Here is a 20,491-nt window from a genome sequence, read left to right as displayed (position 1 = left end):
GTGAAGTGTTCGTTGAAGAGACAATGTCCTGTTAGAAATCCCGTGACAATCCGAAGATTGTTTAAAAAAAAATCAAGGAAAATCTTTTATTTTTCTTGGTCGTAAGTTCTGAGGAACTTTTTCGAGTGTCCGTTGGAGACCGTTGGAGGACTCCCATTCCAGGTTATGGATGAAGACTTCCAGGTTCTTCAGTTCCGCTTCCTCCCTCAATGAGCGGGCACCCAGAGTAGGAGAACTCTATTTTCTTTGCCTAATTTGTTCAGCTTCTCTAGGTATTCTTTGACCAACTTCGAATTGATGGTTACCTCGATGGTTACTGAGTTGATCGCGTTAAGTGCTGATTGACTATAGGATAAGATGGTTAATTTCCTGTTTTCGATAATCTCTATCTAAGATAAATTGTTCGTATCATTCGATAGCGTAGATTTATGCCTGAAAGATGCTGGCGTCCATTCATTCGGAGTATTTACTTTGGTTTTGGAAGCATCAGTATACCACGTTATGGTATGGTCTCTTACATGCTGAGCAAACGTTTTCCCCTTCCAATCCTTTTTTTATACTCAATACTAGAGTAAGATGTTTCCGAAAGTTGTAAATTTTTGGTATGTCATCCCATTGGGTGTTGGAGAAGTGGAATTTTCTTTTTGAGGGTGTTCCAAGTCCCTGACCTGAAAATTCTCCCAGTACTGTTTCCGTCAGTGACCATTCTAATAATTGTCGTATTATTGGCATAACTATCGACGACAATGTGCAGTGGTGTTGCACAATGTCCGTTGGTTCCTAAGGTAAACTTATGGGCATATCAGTGAATAAATAGAGCGGATTAACAATGCTCTTGAGGTTTAGGCTGCACACCGTTATGTTCTTCAACCATCACAGCTGCTTCATCATATATGTTTGAGTTACTAATTTATGTCGACAGGCTCTTTCAATTTATATAATAATAATTTGTAAAATAATAATAATAATTTGTCAAGTATGATTTAGTAGGGAACTTAGCAGCCAAAAGGGGAGGACTTAAAATATTTTTTTTTGTATGCCAAATTTAGTTTTAACATCTTTTATGTCGGTTTTTCAAATGATATTATCAACATTACTTCTTACAGTTTGTAAAAGCCTCCATAACAACAACAAGTCAAGAGTGTCACCACACTGATAAAAAAGATAGACTTGAACTAAAGTCGTCATCGTTCTTGAAAAAAAAATAGTGGCAAGAGAATTTATTTTAGCCAAAAAGAAAATATTTTACCCGAAGAAAAACTCTCTTAAATCAAGAAAACTGGTTCTCTTGAAAAATTCGAAAATTTCTCTTGAATCTATTTTCATTCAACCAAGTGCAAGTTATTTTGTTTTAAGATAATAAGAAAAATACTCTAGGAAGTACTTCATTCAAGAAACATGGCCATTTTTCCAATAGCTAAACACTCTTTTGATGAAAAATAATAACGAGACGCAAAGACGATGACGAAGGACGGTATATACAATCAGTCGGCAGTTCGATCAGTCGTACGTCGCATTTCATAGGTCGCACATCATAGTACGCATGTGTTTTGTTGCTTGGAATTTTCCATTTGGAATTTTGCACAATTTGCTTTTTAAACGCATATCGTATAACAAATTAGTGATCGTTATTAACATGCATTTGTCATTTTTTATGGACAAATTTTAGGATATGGATTCTTTAAAGGAGTTTCTGAAAAAATGGAAATTAGAGCATTTATTTGCTATATTTGGTAAGAGACATTTACCTATGCACCTGTTTAGATAATGCATGCATGACTATAGATAGAATTAGAATATAGGTATCGATTTTTTTTATGCAAATAATTACAAAAATTTTAGAATTTCAAGCCGTCGTATTAAAAAAATCAAAATGTGACCAAAGCTTTGATTAATCGTGATGTGACATTTTTTTGTAATTTGTAGAGTGATGAACCACCCCAAAAAATACCAAGGAGTGAAGAAGCAGAAATGATATATATCGAGGAAAATAATATCACTTTACTTACTACAGACCAGGAAAACCTAAATTTATCAGAAAATAATATACCTCATAATATGCCTGTATATGCCTGTATAGACTTCTCTTAGATCAAAATAAATTTTAGTTGAGTCAATAGTATTCGCTATTGGTTTAAGAAAAGTGTCTCTTTAATCAAGAAATGGTCCCTTTTCAATCAAGAATTTTTGCATGAATCAAAGAGACTATTGTTCTTATAGCAAGAACTTCTTTGCATATTCATTTTGGGTCAAGAGTGAAATACTTTGGACTGATAGATTCTTCTATTCTCTAAAGTAATTTTTTAAAGCTTATGAAAAGATAGTTAATGCTTTGGGCAAAGAAACGTCGTTCTTGGCCCTATTGAAAAGCGCCAATCTTTTGGGTCAAAGTCATATTCATTTCGACTGAGAGATCCTTTTATTCAGTGCATCATGGATCACTCAGCGATCCATTTCTAACAAATACATGAGTTAGGCAGGGATGATCTTAGCGCCTCTCCTATTCAACATATTCATGGCAGCGCTCTCCATTATAGTGGACAGAAAACTGCAGGAGAGAGGATTGGGCATTAGATACAGATACGACGGCGGTCTGTTCAACATAAAAAGACTCAGGGCAAAAGCACGTACACAATTCATCACACAACTTCAATACATAAACATCGACAAAACTAAAATCATGTGCACTCCCCCGGAAGATCGCAACAATGCTATAAAAATCGGAGAAGAACTATTTGAATATGTAGCGTAATTCAATTACCTCGGCAGTTTGATTTCGGAAAAGGCCAATATTGACTCTGAAATTCAGCACACAATTAGCAGAGCCTCAAGAGCATTCTGGAAATTAAAATACAGGGTTTTCTACAATCATGACTTGAGTACAAAAACCAAACTTGCAGTGTACCGAGGAGATATAATCCCCACAATGTTATATGGGAGCGAAATCTGGGTGCCGTACCGCCGACACATGAACGTATTAAACAAGTTGCAACAGAGACACCTTAGACAACTCTTAAGAATCCGGTGGTTCCATAATGTCTCAAACGTATCGGTCGTTGAAAAAGCTAACTGCGAGGGTATATTGGAGTCATGGTTACAAAATCCCGCTTAAGATGGGCTGGTCACGTATGCAGAATGCAAGAAAACCGCATACCAAAATATCTGCTTTACAGTGAGCTTGTAGACTGTAAGAGGAGGCCGGGTGGACAACTGAAAAGGTACAAGGACATTTTCCACGAAAACTTAAAGGGGATTAACATGCAGAATGAGGGGGAAGAAGCAGCTCAGAATAGAACTCAATGGAGAAGAATTGTAAACTCAGTTAACAGCGTCAACCAAAAAGTAAAGAGGCAACAAAGCAATGAGATTTTTGAATGTCCTGAGTGCGGTAGGCAGATAACATCACGTATTGGGCTTTTCAGTCACAGAAAAGCTCATGAAAGAAAACGCCTTGCGTGACCATCTTCTGATGTATGTCGAATACTCGTCAGCGAGTAATGGCAGTATATAGTATATTGTCGATATTAAAGTTATACTAATAAAGTTTGTACCACACTGTAAAAAACAAATAGAATATCTAGCATTTATTTTTGTTGTTAGTTACTTTCCTTTAACAAAATTTATATAATATAAGATTAAACAACCTGTAACTATAAAAAACAAAATAACACTTTAATAAATTCTACGCTCCTCCTATAGCAATTACAGTATCAAGCATAGTTTTTCAACACTTTCACGATTTACACAGCTCAGGGGCATATTTAAAGCGTTTCTATAAATTATCGAGAAGTTAATTTCTTTAGCACACTTTTAACGTACTTGAACAACAAAATGAATTTAAATTCAAAGTTGCAAAAACAGAAATAATGCATTTCATCTCATATGCATTCGATAAGATAATAATTAATGACATTAGTGTGTACTTGAACTAGTTTTACTTATTTTGATAATTAAGTGTTGATAAACAATACATATATTTAAAACTAATATGCTGAAACAAGTAGGTAATTTAAGCTGGAAAAATTAGTTAATATAGCAGAAGGTTAAACATTTCTATGCATTTATGTGTCTATTATTATTAGTTATTAAGCTCTCTAGAATTTTTGTTCATATTTTCTTTTGTTCAAGGAATTAAGATTGTATTTTACTTAACATTTTTTTATATTAAAAGCGTTTCTATAAATTATCGCGAAGTTAATTTCTTTAGCACACTTTTAACGTATGCACTTGAACAACAAAATGAATTTAAATTCAAAGTTGCAAAAAGAGAAATAATTCATTTCATCTCATATGCATTCGATAAGATAATAATTAATGACATTAGTGTGTACTTGAACTAGTTTTACTTATTTTGATAATTGAGTGTTGATAAACAATACATATTTAAAAGTAATATGCTAAAACAAGTAGGTAATTTAAGCTGGAAAAATTAGTTAATATAGCAGAAGGTGAAATATTTCTATGCATTTAATGTGTCTAGTATTATTAGTTATTCAGCTCTTTAGAATTTTGTTCATATTTTCTTTTGTTGAAGGAATTAAGATTGTGTTTTACTTAACATTTTTTTATATTAAAAGCGTTTCTATAAATTATCGCGAAGTTAATTTCTTTAGCACATTTTTAGCGTATGTACTTGAACAACAAAATGAATTTAAATTCAAAGTTGCAAAAACAGAAATAATGCATTTCATCTCATATGCATTCGATAAGATAATAATTAATGACATTAGTGTGTACTTGAACTAGTTTTACTTATTTTGATAATTGAGTGTTGATAAACAATACATATTTAAAAGTAATATGCTAAAACAAGTAGGTAATTTAAGCTGGAAAAATTAGTTAATATAGCAGAAGGTTAAATATTTCTATGCATTTAATGTGTCTATTATTATTAGTTATTCAGCTCTTTAGAATTTTGTTCATATTTTCTTTTGTTGAAGGAATTAAGATTGTGTTTTACTTAACATTTTTTTATATTAAAAGCGTTTCTATAAATTATCGCGAAGTTAATTTCTTTAGCACATTTTTAGCGTATGTACTTGAACAACAAAATGAATTTACATTCAAAGTAGCAAAAACAGAAATAATGCATTTCATCTCATATGCATTCGATAAGATAATAATTAATGACATTAGTGTGTACTTGAACTAGTTTTACCTACTTATTTTGATAAATAAGTGTTGATAAACAATACATATATTAAAAAATAATATTCTGAGACAAGTAGGTAATTCAAGCTGGGAAAATTAGTGAATATAGCCGAAGGTTAAATATTTCTATGCATTTAATATGTCTATTATTATTAGTTATTCAGCTCTCTAGAATTTTTGTTCATATTTTCTTTTGTTGAAGGAATCAAGATTGTGTTTTACTTTACTTTTTGTATTTTTATTTCAGGGGCATATTTAAATTCGGTTCTATAAATTATCGAGAAATTAATTTCTTTAGCACACTTTTAACGTACTTGGCCAACAGAGAGAATTTAAATTCAAAGTTGCAAAAAACAGAAATAATGCATTTCGTCTTATATGCATTCGATAAGATAATAATTAATGAGATTAATGTGTACTTGAACTGGTTTTACTTATTTTGATAAATAAATGTTGATAAATAATACATATATATTTAAAAGTAATATGCTGAAACAAGTAAGTAATCTAAGCTGGGAAAATTAGTTAATGTAGCAGAAGGTTAAATATTCCTATGCATTTAATGTGTCTATTATTATTAGTTATTGAGCTATCTAGAATTTTTGTTCATATTTTCTTTTGTTGAAGGAATTAAGATTGTGGTTTATTTAACTTTTTTTGTATTTTTGTTTTAGGGGCATATTTAAAGCGTTTCTATAAATTAACGAGAAGTTAATTTCTTTAGCATACTTTTAACGTACCTACTTGGACAACAGAAAGAAATTAAATTCAAAGTTGCAATATTCAGATTGCATTTTGTCTTACACGCATTCGATAACAGAATAATTAATGACATTACTTAAAATAGTCCTACTTATCTTGATAATTAACTGTTAATAAACAATACATAGAGTATGAGTATGTCCCTGGATTGCCTTACAAGAGGAAAAACTTTTTTATTATTTACATTTTGAGAAAAATGCATTTTTGCTTGTTCTAAAATTGTTATCACGTTTATACTTTTCCAAATTTCCATACCGTTTTAGAGAAAATTAAAAAAATGTAAATATTGTTGAAGTTGAATTTTTGAAGTCCTAAAAATCAAAAGGCGTTTCTTTATAAAAATCCGATTTCATTCTTTGATAGATGGTTATTATTAATTTTGATTAACGTCATATTCTTGGCTGTTGTTAAAGTATCACATTTTCCGAATCACCCTTTCCACAGCATTGAACTAAATATATTTTGTGCTTCTTTAACATTTTAAAACAACAAAAAATATGACGTTAATTAAAATTCTACAAATAACAATCTACCAAAGAATGAAAACGAAGTTACATTACCATAAAAACGCGTTTTGATTTTTAGGACTTCAACAAAAATAAATAAATAAATAAATAAATAAATCTTTATTTAGCTAAAAGCTATTACAAAAAACTTATAACTTATAATTATTACAATATTATGTGATTCTTAAGGTAAAGTCTTATATTATATTTAAATTCTTTTACATTAGCGGAACGTTTTACATTAGTTGGTAAGCAATTGTATGACATCACACCACTGATAAATTTCCATACCGTTTTAGAGAAAATTAAAAAAATGTAGTGATGGGCAAAACTGTTATTTTTAGATAACAGTTGAAACTGTTATAGTTATTTATAAAAAACAGCTTAAAATAACAGCTTAAAAATAACAGGTTTCTTTATTTTACTGCTAAATATCTGAAAGAGTATGAGACGGTCACCGCCAGGCGTATTAAGGCAGTTGCAAGTTGCAACAATGACGTGCTCGGTGGTAGTATTTCCAGGTGTCAAAACATTTCTAAATATCGATTGTTATCTAAAATACCTCTCTAAAAACGTTCGTTGTTTACAAATAAGCGCTGTTTACAAATTGCGATATAAAAAAAGCCAAAATTCCGCCACACGTCTATACCTAAACATTGCGATCTACCTACGCCCTGCCTCGATCCGCGTAGATCCTGAATTGCGTAGCAGTGTACAGGGTGCATATCACTCGACGGGCGACAAGCTCTTAGTTATGATTTTACCATTTGCGGTAAAAAAATAGCAATATAAGAAAATGTGTAGTATATTCTTCATAAGTAAACCAACTACTAGTGATGGGCAAAACTGTTATTTTTAGATAACAGTTGAAACTGTTATAGTTATTTATAAAAAACAGCTTAAAATAACAGCTTAAAAATAACAGGTTTCTTTATTTTACTGCTAAATATCTGAAAGAGTATGAGACGGTCACCGCCAGGCGTATTAAGGCAGTTGCAAGTTGCAACAATGACGTGCTCGGTGGTAGTATTTCCAGGGTGTCAAAACATTTCTAAATATCGATTGTTATCTAAAATACCTCTCTAAAAACGTTCGTTGTTTACAAATAAGCGCTGTTTACAAATTGCGATATAAAAAAAGCCAAAATTCCGCCACACGTCTATACCTAAACATTGCGATCTACCTACGCCCTGCCCCTCGATCCGCGTAGATCCTGAATTGCGTAGCAGTGTACAGGGTGCATATCACTCGACGGGCGAGAAGCTCTTAGTTATGATTTTACCATTTGCGGTAAAAATAGCAATATAAGAAAATGTGTGAGTATATTCTTCATAAGTAAACCAACTACACACAGTTCGAATTAATTTTACACTTAAACTAGCGTGTACCCGCGACTTTGTTCGCGTCGAATTAATAATTTCAAATGGTGATGATAAAAGCAAAACAAGAATTTCCATTAACATACAAACTGGATAAAATTTTCTCACATTTGCCAAAATAAGCTTTCTAACGTCCGAGCAGTTTTAAGCAGAATCGTGGTTAATCAATTACTCAACTTTTGGAACACCCTGTATGATTTTTAAAAAATTCAAAATATGTAAAAAAAAACAAAATAAATTATGCGTGTCAGGCGTTTTCCCGAAAAGACTAACCGTTTTTTAAATAACAAATATTGTAATATTTGAGGGGCGTTTTCACCCTGTTGGAATTTGAGATTCGAGAAACCCCTCCATATCGAACCTCAACCCCACAGTCAATTCGTTTGCAAAAAATCAGCTTTAAACGCCCAGCAGTTTAAGCAGAATATTACTCAATGGTCATATTTTATGAAACACCCTGTATATATTTTTAAAAAATCTTAAAATATGTAAAACAACATAATAAAATATACGTGTTTTAAGAGTTTTCCGAAAAACTCACCGGTTTTTAAATAAAAAGTATTCTAATATTTCAGAGTAGTTTCACCCCCCTTAGAATTCGAGTTTCGAAAAAAATCCTTCTTATCGAACCTCTACACACTAAAGTCAATCCGTTTTCCAAAAATCAGCTTTTTACGTCAAGGGCTTTAAGCAGGATCGTGATTAATCAATGACCAGATTTTTCAAAACACCCTCTATACATTTTTAAAAAATCTTAAAATATTCCGAAAATTTTTCAGAATAAATAAATACCTAAATATTGAAACTTAATAAGTAAGTACTGAAACATACAGCGCCATAATATCTCGACCTCCGTCCGTTATGCTCGTAACAGGTTGAAACAGAATGTATCTAAAACAACTGATGGCGTTATTCCCCAACCTGTTTCGAACCTCCATCGACAATCGACCGATGCAGCAGCGTTCATTTCCCACACCGATTATCTCGACCACCGCCCTGTTATGCTCGTAACAGGTTGAAAAACAACATATCTAAAATGACTGCTTCTCCAACCCGTTGCGAGCCTCCATCGACAATCGACCGATGCAGCAGCGTTCCTTTCCCACACCTGTTATCTCCACCGCCCAGGCGTTATGCCCGCAACTGTTTCAAAAAACCTGCTTCTTTTATATCCTATTATTTTTAAGCTGTTGTAAATACGACTATCGACGGTATCGACCGAAGCAGCTACGTTCGCCGTAGCGCTTTCCCCACTCCGTTGTCCGTTGTCTCGCCGCCTGTATCGATGGTTGACGAAATAACATGTTTCCATCCATACTAGTTGTTTTTGGAATTGCTTCGAGCAGCATAGATTTCGTGGTGATGCAGAGCGCCGACTTCGTTTTTCGTTTCACGAGCGGCCGATCTCTACGTGTCGTTATTTTATATCTGTTATTTTTTAGAAGTAGTAACGGTTGCGTTATGTTATTTATAAATAATTGTTATAAAATAACAGATAGTTAAATAACAACCCATCACTAGCACAAACCAGGTTCGCACAGGCGGACTGAACGATAAATCTTGGTGTCTGTGGGGGCCTTTCGAGAACTTATTATGGTACTTCTCCGAGTTGTAACATAGAATAATACATATAGAATATATGTTGTTTTTATTATTTCTAACTGAGTTAGGTAGATGCTTTTGTGGATTATGAGTTGAATTTTTTTTTAAAAAATATTGTTGATCAACCACACATATAAACAAAAATTTATTCGGTAGTGGTTTTTAAAATGGCTACCAGTGAAGTTATTCAATCAGACATTGCAGCTATTTGCGAATTATTTAACGGAGAAATCAGAGAGATATTGTCAAAATCTCGCAGAATTTCTAGAAAATGTTGGTGTTGGATCAGAAAATTAATACAGCGAAGAAATAAACTAGGTGTTTTAGGAACCCTGCTCAAGAAACAGACTTTACGGAACATGGATGCCTACAAAAATTATTTGAGAGTGTTTGAAGAAAAATTCTTCTGCTTTCTCCATTTCTGTTACGATGATGGCTAAAGCGTTTTTTTGAGCATCTTTATTTCAATAGCACCCGAGTTCGCTATTCCATAAAATTATGAGTCTGTTGAAACATGCTGTTGATATAAATCTAAACAAATGTAAAAGAATACTTTCAGGCCACCTTTACCCATTTTTCCGTTTTTTTCGTCAACACTAAAATAGAACAACCAAACCTCAAAATAAACTATCGAACACAGAAGTCGACTTTTTTCCAAGTCCACTGTTAAGTCCTTTTTTATAAACCTGTTTATGTGAAGTAAATATATTTTAGGTATTAAGAACGGGTATTTTGACTTTTGATGTCTTGTTATAAAGTCACCATTTCTCTGTTTTTGTGTCAGGACTTACAGACAATAGAAAAATGATTGATAAAAATGTCAAATAGCTATATATGAAAAAATGACTTACTGCCTGGAGGTTATCATTTTTTCTCGAATATTAATCTCACATCGTGATTATTTACAGCATGATAAGGTCTATGTTTAGTATGCTATTCACTTACCCAGTCGCAATATTTCATGATTAATAAATGTATTCACTTTGAAACTTTTCCGCAAATAAGTACACTTTAAAACCAACCGTTAATTCGCTATAAATCTAGGGTCTCGGTCTAGTAAAATACCATTATACATAATATATTTATCACTCAGTAGTCTCAGCACTGCACTATTTCGTTTATATATAAATTCGTACAATAAAATTAATAAAACCTGACATTTTATATAAAAAATTCAACGATATTATGTACATAGGTACCGATACTGTTTTCTAAAATGGACGTGATCGCATACGAACTAAAACTGACTGGAGTTTAGCTGATAAGGGAGATATTTAAATACAGATATGAATTTACGCAAAAAATTTAGAATTTATACCAAAAACATAAAAATAAATATAAATTTTGTATGCATTAATATAAAATAGCATTCTGTTGTAATGTATTTAAAATACTTTAGTTAACATATTCATAATTTAGAATATATTTTAATAAATTTGAAGAACGCAGAGGGTGTATATGATTATATTATATATGTTGGAGGGCAGATGCCGAATTTCGGCCTATGTCCGAAATAATTAGACATATGGCGATTATAATTAAATATACCTACCTATATCCTCTATCCACAAAGTTACGTGGAAGAGTTTTGATTGCATTGGTTTCAACTTCTATGCGGAGGGTGTTAATCTTTTGTTGATATATTATACCAAAAAAAAGATTAACCCACTCCGCAAAGAAGTTATATAAAGACTATTTATAACCACGAAGTTGCACGCATCTGGCAAGTGTCTAATTATTTCGGACATAGACCGAATTCGGCATCTGTCTTCAACATATATTTTAAAAGATAAGCAGTGGCGACCTGTGAGTTCTGGAAGAGAGCGTGCGCACTCTCCACAAGAAAAAACTACAGTTATTATTATTATCTCCAATTTTTTGTCCATAAACTCTCTCAAAGTTTGAAGGATAAAAATGAATTTCTATGTGTGGTGAATGGTAGTGATGGGCAAATGCAAGACATGGACCCTAATGAATAAAAATTGTTTTTTTTTTCAAAATCCAAGTAATTGCTTGAAACTAACTCACTAAAATCTTTAGTAATTGCTTTTTTTCAAAATTGCTAACATTTGCTTGAAACTGACTCACTAAAAATCTTTAGTAATTGTTTTTTGCCTTCAGCAATTGCTAATGATAGTAGGTACATCATTTACTTGAGTCATTGGACTCTGTTTTATTTTTATTACTAATTGTTTGAGCTTTTCTGTTATGGCTGAATATATGAATTTGTACAACAGAAAAATATACAGCGTACACAAAGATTACAGAGATGGTGATTTCGGAAATCCATATGATTTGCTGGCGAAAGTATTGAGTGGTAGCAAATTATTTTTAATGAGAGTGGTGAACCACGAGGAGCCGCATTATCACCAATAGCAGAGGTGACATTTTTGTTGTGACAATTGTTTAACCCGGGTTTTCAAAATTCTAGCTGAAGACTCGGTGTTTACCAAACTACTGTCTACAAACATCTACTTCTGTAATGCATACAGTTTTGGAGAAGGCCAATATTTGAATTTATATTCCCTAGAAGTGCTGAGAGAGGATTTTTTGGAAGCTAAACGGTTTTGGTCAGACAGATCCCAACAAACATTTGAAGTTAAAATTACGTTAAATTAACCACCTGGACTATTATTGACCAACTGGAAATTGGTCGAAATTTCCAAGAATTGACGTTAAAATTCCCAAAGTGGGGAATAAAACTAAAGTAATTTGGAAGTTAAAAACAGGTTAACAGGTTATAATGTCTTGTATGAAATATGGGATATGAAGTCAAAAATAACCGACCTGAGGTCATAACATGGTAAAATAGAGGTAAATTTTACTAAAAATAGTCCTAATTTATACTACCTACATTTTAACGTGGGAAAGAAAGAGAAAGAATAAGGCAAAGTATTTTTCTTTTTAATATGTGTATGTAAATGAATTTCCCAATAATGAACCAGGAAAACCAACAAGTGTAGTAATAACTGATGGCATGGCCGTTTGAACATTAATCCAATATGGATGAAATACCTACATATATGCACTTCCTAGTAAATGTAAATAAGTTATTGGTAAGAAGTGGATTACTGGATTCGCAAGATAATTATGTCTGCGGAGAAAATTTTTCTGTGAGATGTAAATATGATAGGCCCTAAAAAATTATGCGCCATTAAAATTTTATGTATTTTCAACAATTAATTTTAAAATAAATCGTTACTTTCAAGGTTCTAACCTAACTTTTTTTCAGCTAACTTCCTTGGTACACTTTTAAAGTTCTTAATTAGTTAATTTAACTTGTGGTAGGTATAGTATTATTCATAAACATCTGTTTATTTTTCTCAATAGTTTACAATATCTTAGATAGAACAACCCTAACCATAAATCACATATTAGCTGGCAATAGTTTCGGAGAAATAAATTTTTTATTTATTATTTTTTATTGTTAATTATTTTTAATTTAATAAATTATAGGCGTGTGGAGTAAGTAAATAAAAATTTCGTTATTTTTTAGCTCTTTATAAAAAATAAAATCTAGATAAAAACCGTAACCTTATGAAACCTAAAATAATATATAAATGCATCTTGCTAATCATTTTTCTTGTGAAATTAATACTCGTCATGGAAAATGAATCCCTCTAAGGTAGAAAGAAATTTGATACGAATCAATTTATGATAAATCTACCTCGTGCGGTTTTAAGGTTCGTTCAAACACCTCTATTCTCTATTCTGTCTCAATAGGGCTTCTTTTTTAATCTGCAACTAATCACTTTACGAGATTTGCCCACATTTCGTATTAAAATCATCATCGATAGGTTTCGTTCTATTTGATACGTGCATTTCGATAGAAGAAAAAAAAGTGAAATCGTCTTAATTTTGCGAAATTTTATAGAAGTGATACAGCAATCCAACAATTTTATGAAATTGAATTTGTTTTACTTACTCAAGGCTGTAATTAGATAGTACCTACTGAATTTTTATTTTTATGCATACCCAACTTTGTAATTAATAATTGAGACTAAAGTTGGGTGAGTTGAGCGCTAGAACTTTTGTTGTTACTCTATACCAGTGATGGCGAACCTTTTGAACTTTTGAGCTCAGTGTGTCAAAACTTAATTTTCGAGACGTGTCAGACAATCTCAAAAGTAAAGACTAAAAATGTATCGGTACGTCTGGTTTCAGAATTAAATTATTAATTATTTTATTAATGTAAACAATAGTCCATATCCATCTAGAAGGTCTAGAAGAATGAAATCCTACAAAAAGAATTAGAAGAGATTTTTGAAATTCATCAACCAAATGGGTAAAGTTAGTAAAAGTTTATATAAAACTTGGTGACCTTTGGATTATACACATAAAAATTGGCATAAAGAATCATTTAAAAGACATGAGTTAATTATTTGGATAAAGCTATATTTTATGAAATGTATACCCTTAGGGACTAGAATAGGGAATGAAAGTTTAGCTGTACGAAAATGCATTACTGTAACTAGCAGTATAGTTGGCATTAAATCAATGCATGAACGATTCGAGATGTAACGCGAACGTAGTCGCGGGAAAAAGCTAGTATTATTATTAATAACTTCTCTGGCCCTTATGAGAGACTGAATATGTGAATTATGATATTTTTTATCTTTGAAGATACGTGTCACCAAAAATGAGCTCGTGTGTCAGCACTGCCACGCGTATTATAGGTTCGCCATCACTGATAATATACTGTTATGATTAAAACTTTGAGTTTGTCATCTGTCGGTGTATTGTGGTGAAATAGTGTTTTATTTTGCTCTAATAATGTACACTATAATTTTCAGAAAAAAATCCTCATAAATTTTATTTTTTCCATATCAAAAAATCCTTGATGATTTTGTGGTAATAAGGATTATTTAAATATAGAGAAATATTTATTGTTTTTATTAGCTGTCTTTAATACTCAATTTTAATAAAACATTATCAAAAGGATTATCGAAATAAGCTTTGTAATATATTATGTTAATCATTTCATTAAAAATAATAAATTTATTTGTCAATAATGTTCTTAACTAATTTTCTAAATAATTACCCACTTAGTTCTTAACATTATTTTCAAAACATTAAAAATTCAACCTTGTCTTTTTGTCTTGGTCTTAAAGTCTGATTATAAGTACATATAATTTTTTATATACCTAATGCATAATCAATATGTTAGATTAAAAAGATATAAAATAAATATATTCCAAATACATCTCTTATTTAAGGTATTAATTCTTCTTATATCATCATCACTATCATCATCAAATAAAAATCTATTAAAGTTTTTATGTCGCTTTTGTATTTGCATAATATTTTTGGGTGTTATTACTTATTGTGTTTTTGACCTTCTTTGTTTTAAATTATTTTTTTTAAGTCAATCTTTTTCAAAAATCCATTATAAACATCTACCATTAAAGCATATATAAATCTATAAAATCTTAATCGACCTTTCTGAATACGGAATAGTCAAAGATATTAAACACACTTTAATATCTTTTGGTATAGCCAATATACACAATCTATATAGCAAACAATCCATAATACTCAAACAACAAACTACTATACGTTATCATATTACTGATAGTTGATATGATAGATATACTCGCTTGCTCAAAAATCAGATTTTAATAGCAAGGAAAATGGCACTAACCGGTATTTGAAGCAGGATTAACAGTAATCTAATATAGATTATAATTTATGTAATAAGTTACTTTCATTTTTGTATAAGAAATATAAAAAAACCATAAACGTTTTTAATGTTATGCATCCATAAATTTGGAAATGAAACATAAAAAAATATTTTTTTATTATGTATTTCCATAAAAAATAATTTAGTTAAGATTAGAAAATAAATTACCATATAAATATGAAAAAATATATAGTATAAAAAATATAAAATATATGTAGTGAATATGAAAACATATCAAAAGGTTTCTATAAGCAACTTTCACGAAGCAATATTATATTTCACACCCTTTGTAATTAACATAGCTATAAATAAATGCATGTCAACAAATATGCCATTCTTTAACATAAATTATCAAACAATCTGAGTGTTCATTTAATATTATTTGTACAGTCCTAAATAATTATTCCTTTTATTAATAATTATCAACATTTTCAAAATATATGCTTTTATATTTTTATTAATGAAAATGAGACAGATCCCATGCACAGGAAATCCCATGCAACTTTTGAACTGTCCAGATATTGACACTCCTATTAATTTTATAGCGGAGTCGTGAATAGGTTTTTTAAAGGTCTGCGTATGCTGATGAATACACTTGCCAGCTTTCAAAATTTTTGGAAAAGCCGATTTTAAGTAACCTAAAAACAACTGAGAATATTTTTAAATTAAAACTGAACAGGTAACAATGAAAACCCGGGCAAATGCCAACATACCTTAAGTTGTCAACCTATGATTTTGTAAATGTCAAATAGTATTTCTTAAACGTTAGGCTCTTGCATGTTTGTAACAAGTTTTAAATTACAAAAATGCATTTCAGGCACACTAACTGCAGTTAAACGTAGTAGCGTAAACACCACAACAAACTGACAAAATCATATGTTGAGGACTATGTTGATATTTGTCTGGTTTTGTATTTTTACCTTATTCAATGTTAATTTAAAAATCGATGCAGTTCTTCATAATTTAGATAAAAAAGGCTTATTCAAAATTGATCAAATTTGTCATGTGTATTCAACATACGGGGACCTTTAAAAAACCTTCAATGACTTCGCTGTAAAATCAACAGGGGAGCCAATATTTGGACAGTTCAAAATTTGCACCGATTGCATAAAGCTTCATTCGGAACCTCGCAATTAGTGAAATAAATTACTAGTTTCAATTACACTTTATACTTTTTAGTTTACGATCATTCACAATGTTTAGAAAACACAATTAAAATTAATAGAATATCCTAGCAACAGCTTGCATTAGACAGTTGCATCCATAGAGAAAGCCTAATATTTAGCTTATAAAACAATCAACTTTTGATTACTAACATTTTTTCTTAACGGAAGATAATCAAAGGCCAAAATGACATTTCTCGATCATTAGAGAAAAAATTTGGTTTGTTTTTTCTATTAATTGAAAATGTCTACCACTAATTTTGACGTTCTGAATGCTTACATTGAAATTAAAGGAACAAACTTCTACGCTAATTGAAGTGCAAATATTTTTAGGGATAGTATATATCGACCCCAGAAACACGATGATTATGAGTTTTTTTTCGCGACATTTTTTTTCAAAATTTCCATTGTTTTTAGTTAAAAAACCATAATTTCGTGATAATATGGCAACATTGGTAGTACATTAAATTTACCAAAAAGAAAATCCAGAAAAGATCCAGTGGTTTTCAAAATCTAAGCAATTTTCAAAAATAACTTTATATGCATATTTGGAGGTCTAAGAAGAGATTGTTATATATTTTTTATTCCCCTAAGTGCAAAGGGTGGTCTACCCGATTTTTTTTATTTTTTGGACAAAATTATTTATTTTTATTTAAAAATACATACAACTCTAAATTTTCACCCTTCTACCACTAACCCCTATTTATTAATAGCGATATTAGTAATTCAAAAATTTTAAACCTCGTGAATAAAAATTACTGTTGTCCCAAAAAAAAAATATTTATATAGCAAAACAACGTATGCCGGGTCAGCTAGTTAGAATATATAAATAAATTATAGAACAACCTTTCTATAATTTATATTATTGATTTTTTTTGAGAAACCATGGAACTGGAAATAGATTACCTATTATTAATATATTTAATAAAATAAAAAAATGCAATCAATTAACTTTAAAAATAACATATAACCTACCGAGTGTATTTTATCCATCAAGTCACTAATCTGTTCTTTACTACACATCTTGACTAACAAATCGAAATATAACTTTTCGCACGAGAAAATCCAAAATGTCACACTATTCAAACCTCAAAAATCCAAACTTCATCTTCAAAAGTCATCAAACACCTTCCACAAACCCTCGTATAAAAATCTCGTTCATTTTTTTCAGTAATCACGAAACAACAAAAGAAAAAAAAATATACGCGAGCTTTCAAATGTTCGCGCCAAACAAAAATTCACTGCCCGCCGCGATTCCGTTGGCTTACTACGATAGTAAGCGCGACCGTCATCCGCCAAGTCAGCCACGTACTGTTCACCAGGTGATGTTCGTTTGTTCTTAGGCACACGAGCCGTATCTACCTTTCTTCCGCTCTTTCTCGTCGATGCTCTTTTGTTGTTACCTGCCAGGCCTGCCGCGACAGGTGGAGCGACGTCGTCGTCGGCGACTATGCGGAAAAATGCTTTCGATTGCTGCGGCAGCACCACCACCGAACATTGGCCGACTTAGCGACATGTAGATGGCTATCTGGGGGCTGATCGACGAGCCACGGGTGTAAGTAGCGCAGGTGAAAACGGAGGAGATTTATTGGAGGATGACGTAAACTGGGTTCGAGCAAGTGATTTCCTTTAGGTGTTGAGAATAACAAATAAGAAAAAATAAGAGCGATTAATGGTTGATTGAAAGTGGAAGAAAAAACGGTGAACTTTAAATTAAATTGAGTTACTTAAAGTTTGGTTTCTGGATATCTACTTTTAAGTCATCATCATCATCATCGCCATTCTCAGCTTATTCAACCATTTCCAATTATGGTATAGCCTCCCTCACATATTTTACATATTCTCTTTCTAGTTGGCTCATTTTTGTCTATTTTTGGCTATGCGGGCTCAAGTTATCCCTGCTAATTTTCTAATATCATGGTCCCATCTCAGATTCGGTCTTCCCCTAGGTCTCTTAATTCCTTGTGGGTAGCATGCTGGAATTTTTGTGGTCCATCTGTTGTCCGTTCTTCTTACCAGGTGTCCTGCCCATTACTACTTGAGGGATTTGTTTCTGTGGATGACATCTATTACATGGGCCTTTTGTCGTATCCACTCTATTCTTTTACGGTCTCTCTTGGTTAGTACCAGCATATTTTGTGCCATTGGGCATTGTGCGACCTGCAGTTTCATTACGTTGTCCGTTTTAAGGTTGATTCTCACTATACCTTCCGCATCAGCTCCCTTCCATTTCCCTTCCGCTTACATAAAATATTATATCATGTAAATGAATAGGGCAATGCACAATATCCGTTCCGTTTCCCTTCCGTTCCATATCCTTTCCTTCCATACACTTTTTTGGCGGAAGAACTGAAACGTATCGGAAACAGTGTTGTCAAGTTCTTAAATTTGTGCCAGCTCTGTTCACCTCTTTCACCTCTTCATTAAATCTATTAGGGGAAAGTGGTATACATTCGGCTATAGGGAACATTCGGCTACCCTCAATAAATCACGAATATGTTTAAATTTGGCGCGGATTTTGTCGTCAGCTGTCAAAAGTATTACTTTGAAGTTGTGGCAGGTGTATATTGTGTTAATTGTTTTATCTGTTTTCATTTTGGACATCATCAAATATTATAGCGTTTTTAAGGTAAGTTTTTACATCTTGAAAATAGTAAATTAGGCGACGTTGGTTATTAACTTAAAAAAGTTTAATTATGGTTTTTAAGTCGTATATTACGTGTCTTTATTACAAGTGAATCAACATAACCTCAAATATTGTGTGCGTTTTGCTGGTCGCAATAAAGATATTTTATTTCTTGGTGGGTAACATATTCGGCTGGCAAATCTAGTGATGTTTCGGCTGGCGGCCGAATGTTCCCTTTGGTGTTAATTTTTGTTCAAATTTTGTTATAGATGCCAAAGAAGTTCGTAAAAAAGACAAACCGTTGTAATGTAAGCAAAACAAGATTAAAATTGGCCATTAAAGCGGTTTTGTCTAAGCGCTTAAGCCAATATAAAGCAGCAGAAGAGTATCAAATAAAGCGTCAAACGATTCAATCTCGAATTAAAAAACTTACGGAAAATAAATCAAAAGAACAACTATTACAAGAATTGAAGGACTCCATTGGCCATGAAAGCGAGGAAGATTTTGTATTTTCTAGTAAATACACATCCCAGCAAGTATTCACTACTAGTCAAGAGGCAGAGCTTGTCACTTATATCAAGAGGTGTTCTGATTTAAACTATGGTTTAAATTACAAACAAATCAGGACTCTGGCTTATAAAACTCTAAAAAAGCTTATGAGAATGCATTTACAATCAAAAATATTGTGAGCGCCTTTAAACACACGGGCCATTATCCATTGAATCGTCTAATATTTGGTGATGCTGATTTTATAGCTAGCGAGGTGACTGATAAACCACTAAAGGAAAATTATCCGTCGCTAGAAAGTATTCACGATAATATTCCCTCACAGCAGGTCACAGTTTCACTATCTCCGATACCTTCCATATCAAAAGGTGAGCAAAATGTCACAGTTAGTAGCAGTAATGAAAATGAAGTTAAGCAGATAACAAGTGATAATCTTACATCACAGGGTAACACAACTCCTCCATTATTAGCTACTACATCCTCTGGAGCTTCTCTATGTGAAATCAGACCTTATCCAAAAGCACCAGTAGTGCAGGAAGTCAAGAAAGGTAGAAAGAAATCTAAGTCATCAGTTTATACTGACACACCAGAGTATGAAAATAGACAACGAATAGAAGAAGAACGCAAAAGGAAACGGTCACTAAAAGAAAACAAATCCTCATTAAAGTCGGCAAAAAGAAGTTTAGTGAAAACTAATAAAAAGCGCAATGATTCAAGCTCTAGTGAGTCTAGTGTTTGTATGTCATCTGGAGACTCATCAGGCGAAGAAGATTTTTGGGAGAATTTAATTGCTCGTAACAAAGAAGACAAGGTTGTTCTTGGAATTTTGTTTTGGTCAAATTTATTACCAATAAAACCGAAATTCATTATGTTGGTCAAATCATTTCTATACTCTGTTTTTTTTCTCAGGTAAGATTTCGACAGACGATGACAGAAGAAAAGCAGATGACATCCCATACCAATCTATTTATTTTACTAAAAAAAGTTTCTAATTATTTTTAAGTTAACTATGGATGGGTTTAAATATAAATCCGTCATGCGTCGTCTATTGTTGTTTTTAACCAGTTTTATTGGTTTATTTCAAAAATGACAGATCGTATTTCAATTTTATTGGT

At 31.9% G+C, this 20,491-nt stretch overlaps 2 protein-coding genes across 3 annotated transcripts in view; one reads left to right on the top strand and one right to left on the bottom strand.

Moving 5' to 3' along the window:
• LOC115886372 (disheveled-associated activator of morphogenesis 1) overlaps nt 1-17,686 on the bottom strand; it is a 138,690-nt gene extending 121,004 nt beyond the window's left edge. The window contains exon 1 of one of the 2 annotated variants that reach the window (XM_030905474.1): nt 17,219-17,686. In XM_030905474.1, the coding sequence (XP_030761334.1) occupies nt 17,219-17,266 (48 nt within the window). In that variant the 5' untranslated portion in view covers nt 17,267-17,686. Of the gene's footprint in view, nt 1-10,345; nt 10,633-17,218 lie in introns of those variants that run through there. The other variant, XM_030905477.1, reaches the window with a different exon arrangement.
• Nucleotides 17,461-20,187, top strand: LOC115886339 (uncharacterized protein DDB_G0280579-like; the record flags this gene model as incomplete). The annotated part of the gene is made up of 2 exons (XM_030905436.1): nt 17,461-17,518; nt 19,625-20,187. Coding segments are annotated over exons 1-2 (621 nt in total), but the record flags the coding sequence as incomplete, so codon positions are not given.
• Between the last annotated feature and the right edge of the window lie 304 nt (nt 20,188-20,491).

Source organism: Sitophilus oryzae, unplaced genomic scaffold (assembly GCF_002938485.1).
Source record: "Sitophilus oryzae breed Bouriz unplaced genomic scaffold, Soryzae_2.0 scaffold_484_pilon_pilon, whole genome shotgun sequence".
NCBI lineage: Eukaryota > Metazoa > Arthropoda > Insecta > Coleoptera > Curculionidae > Sitophilus > Sitophilus oryzae.
The sequence above is the reverse complement of the archived record's forward strand: the minus strand, read 5'-3'. Positions and strand labels throughout refer to the sequence as shown.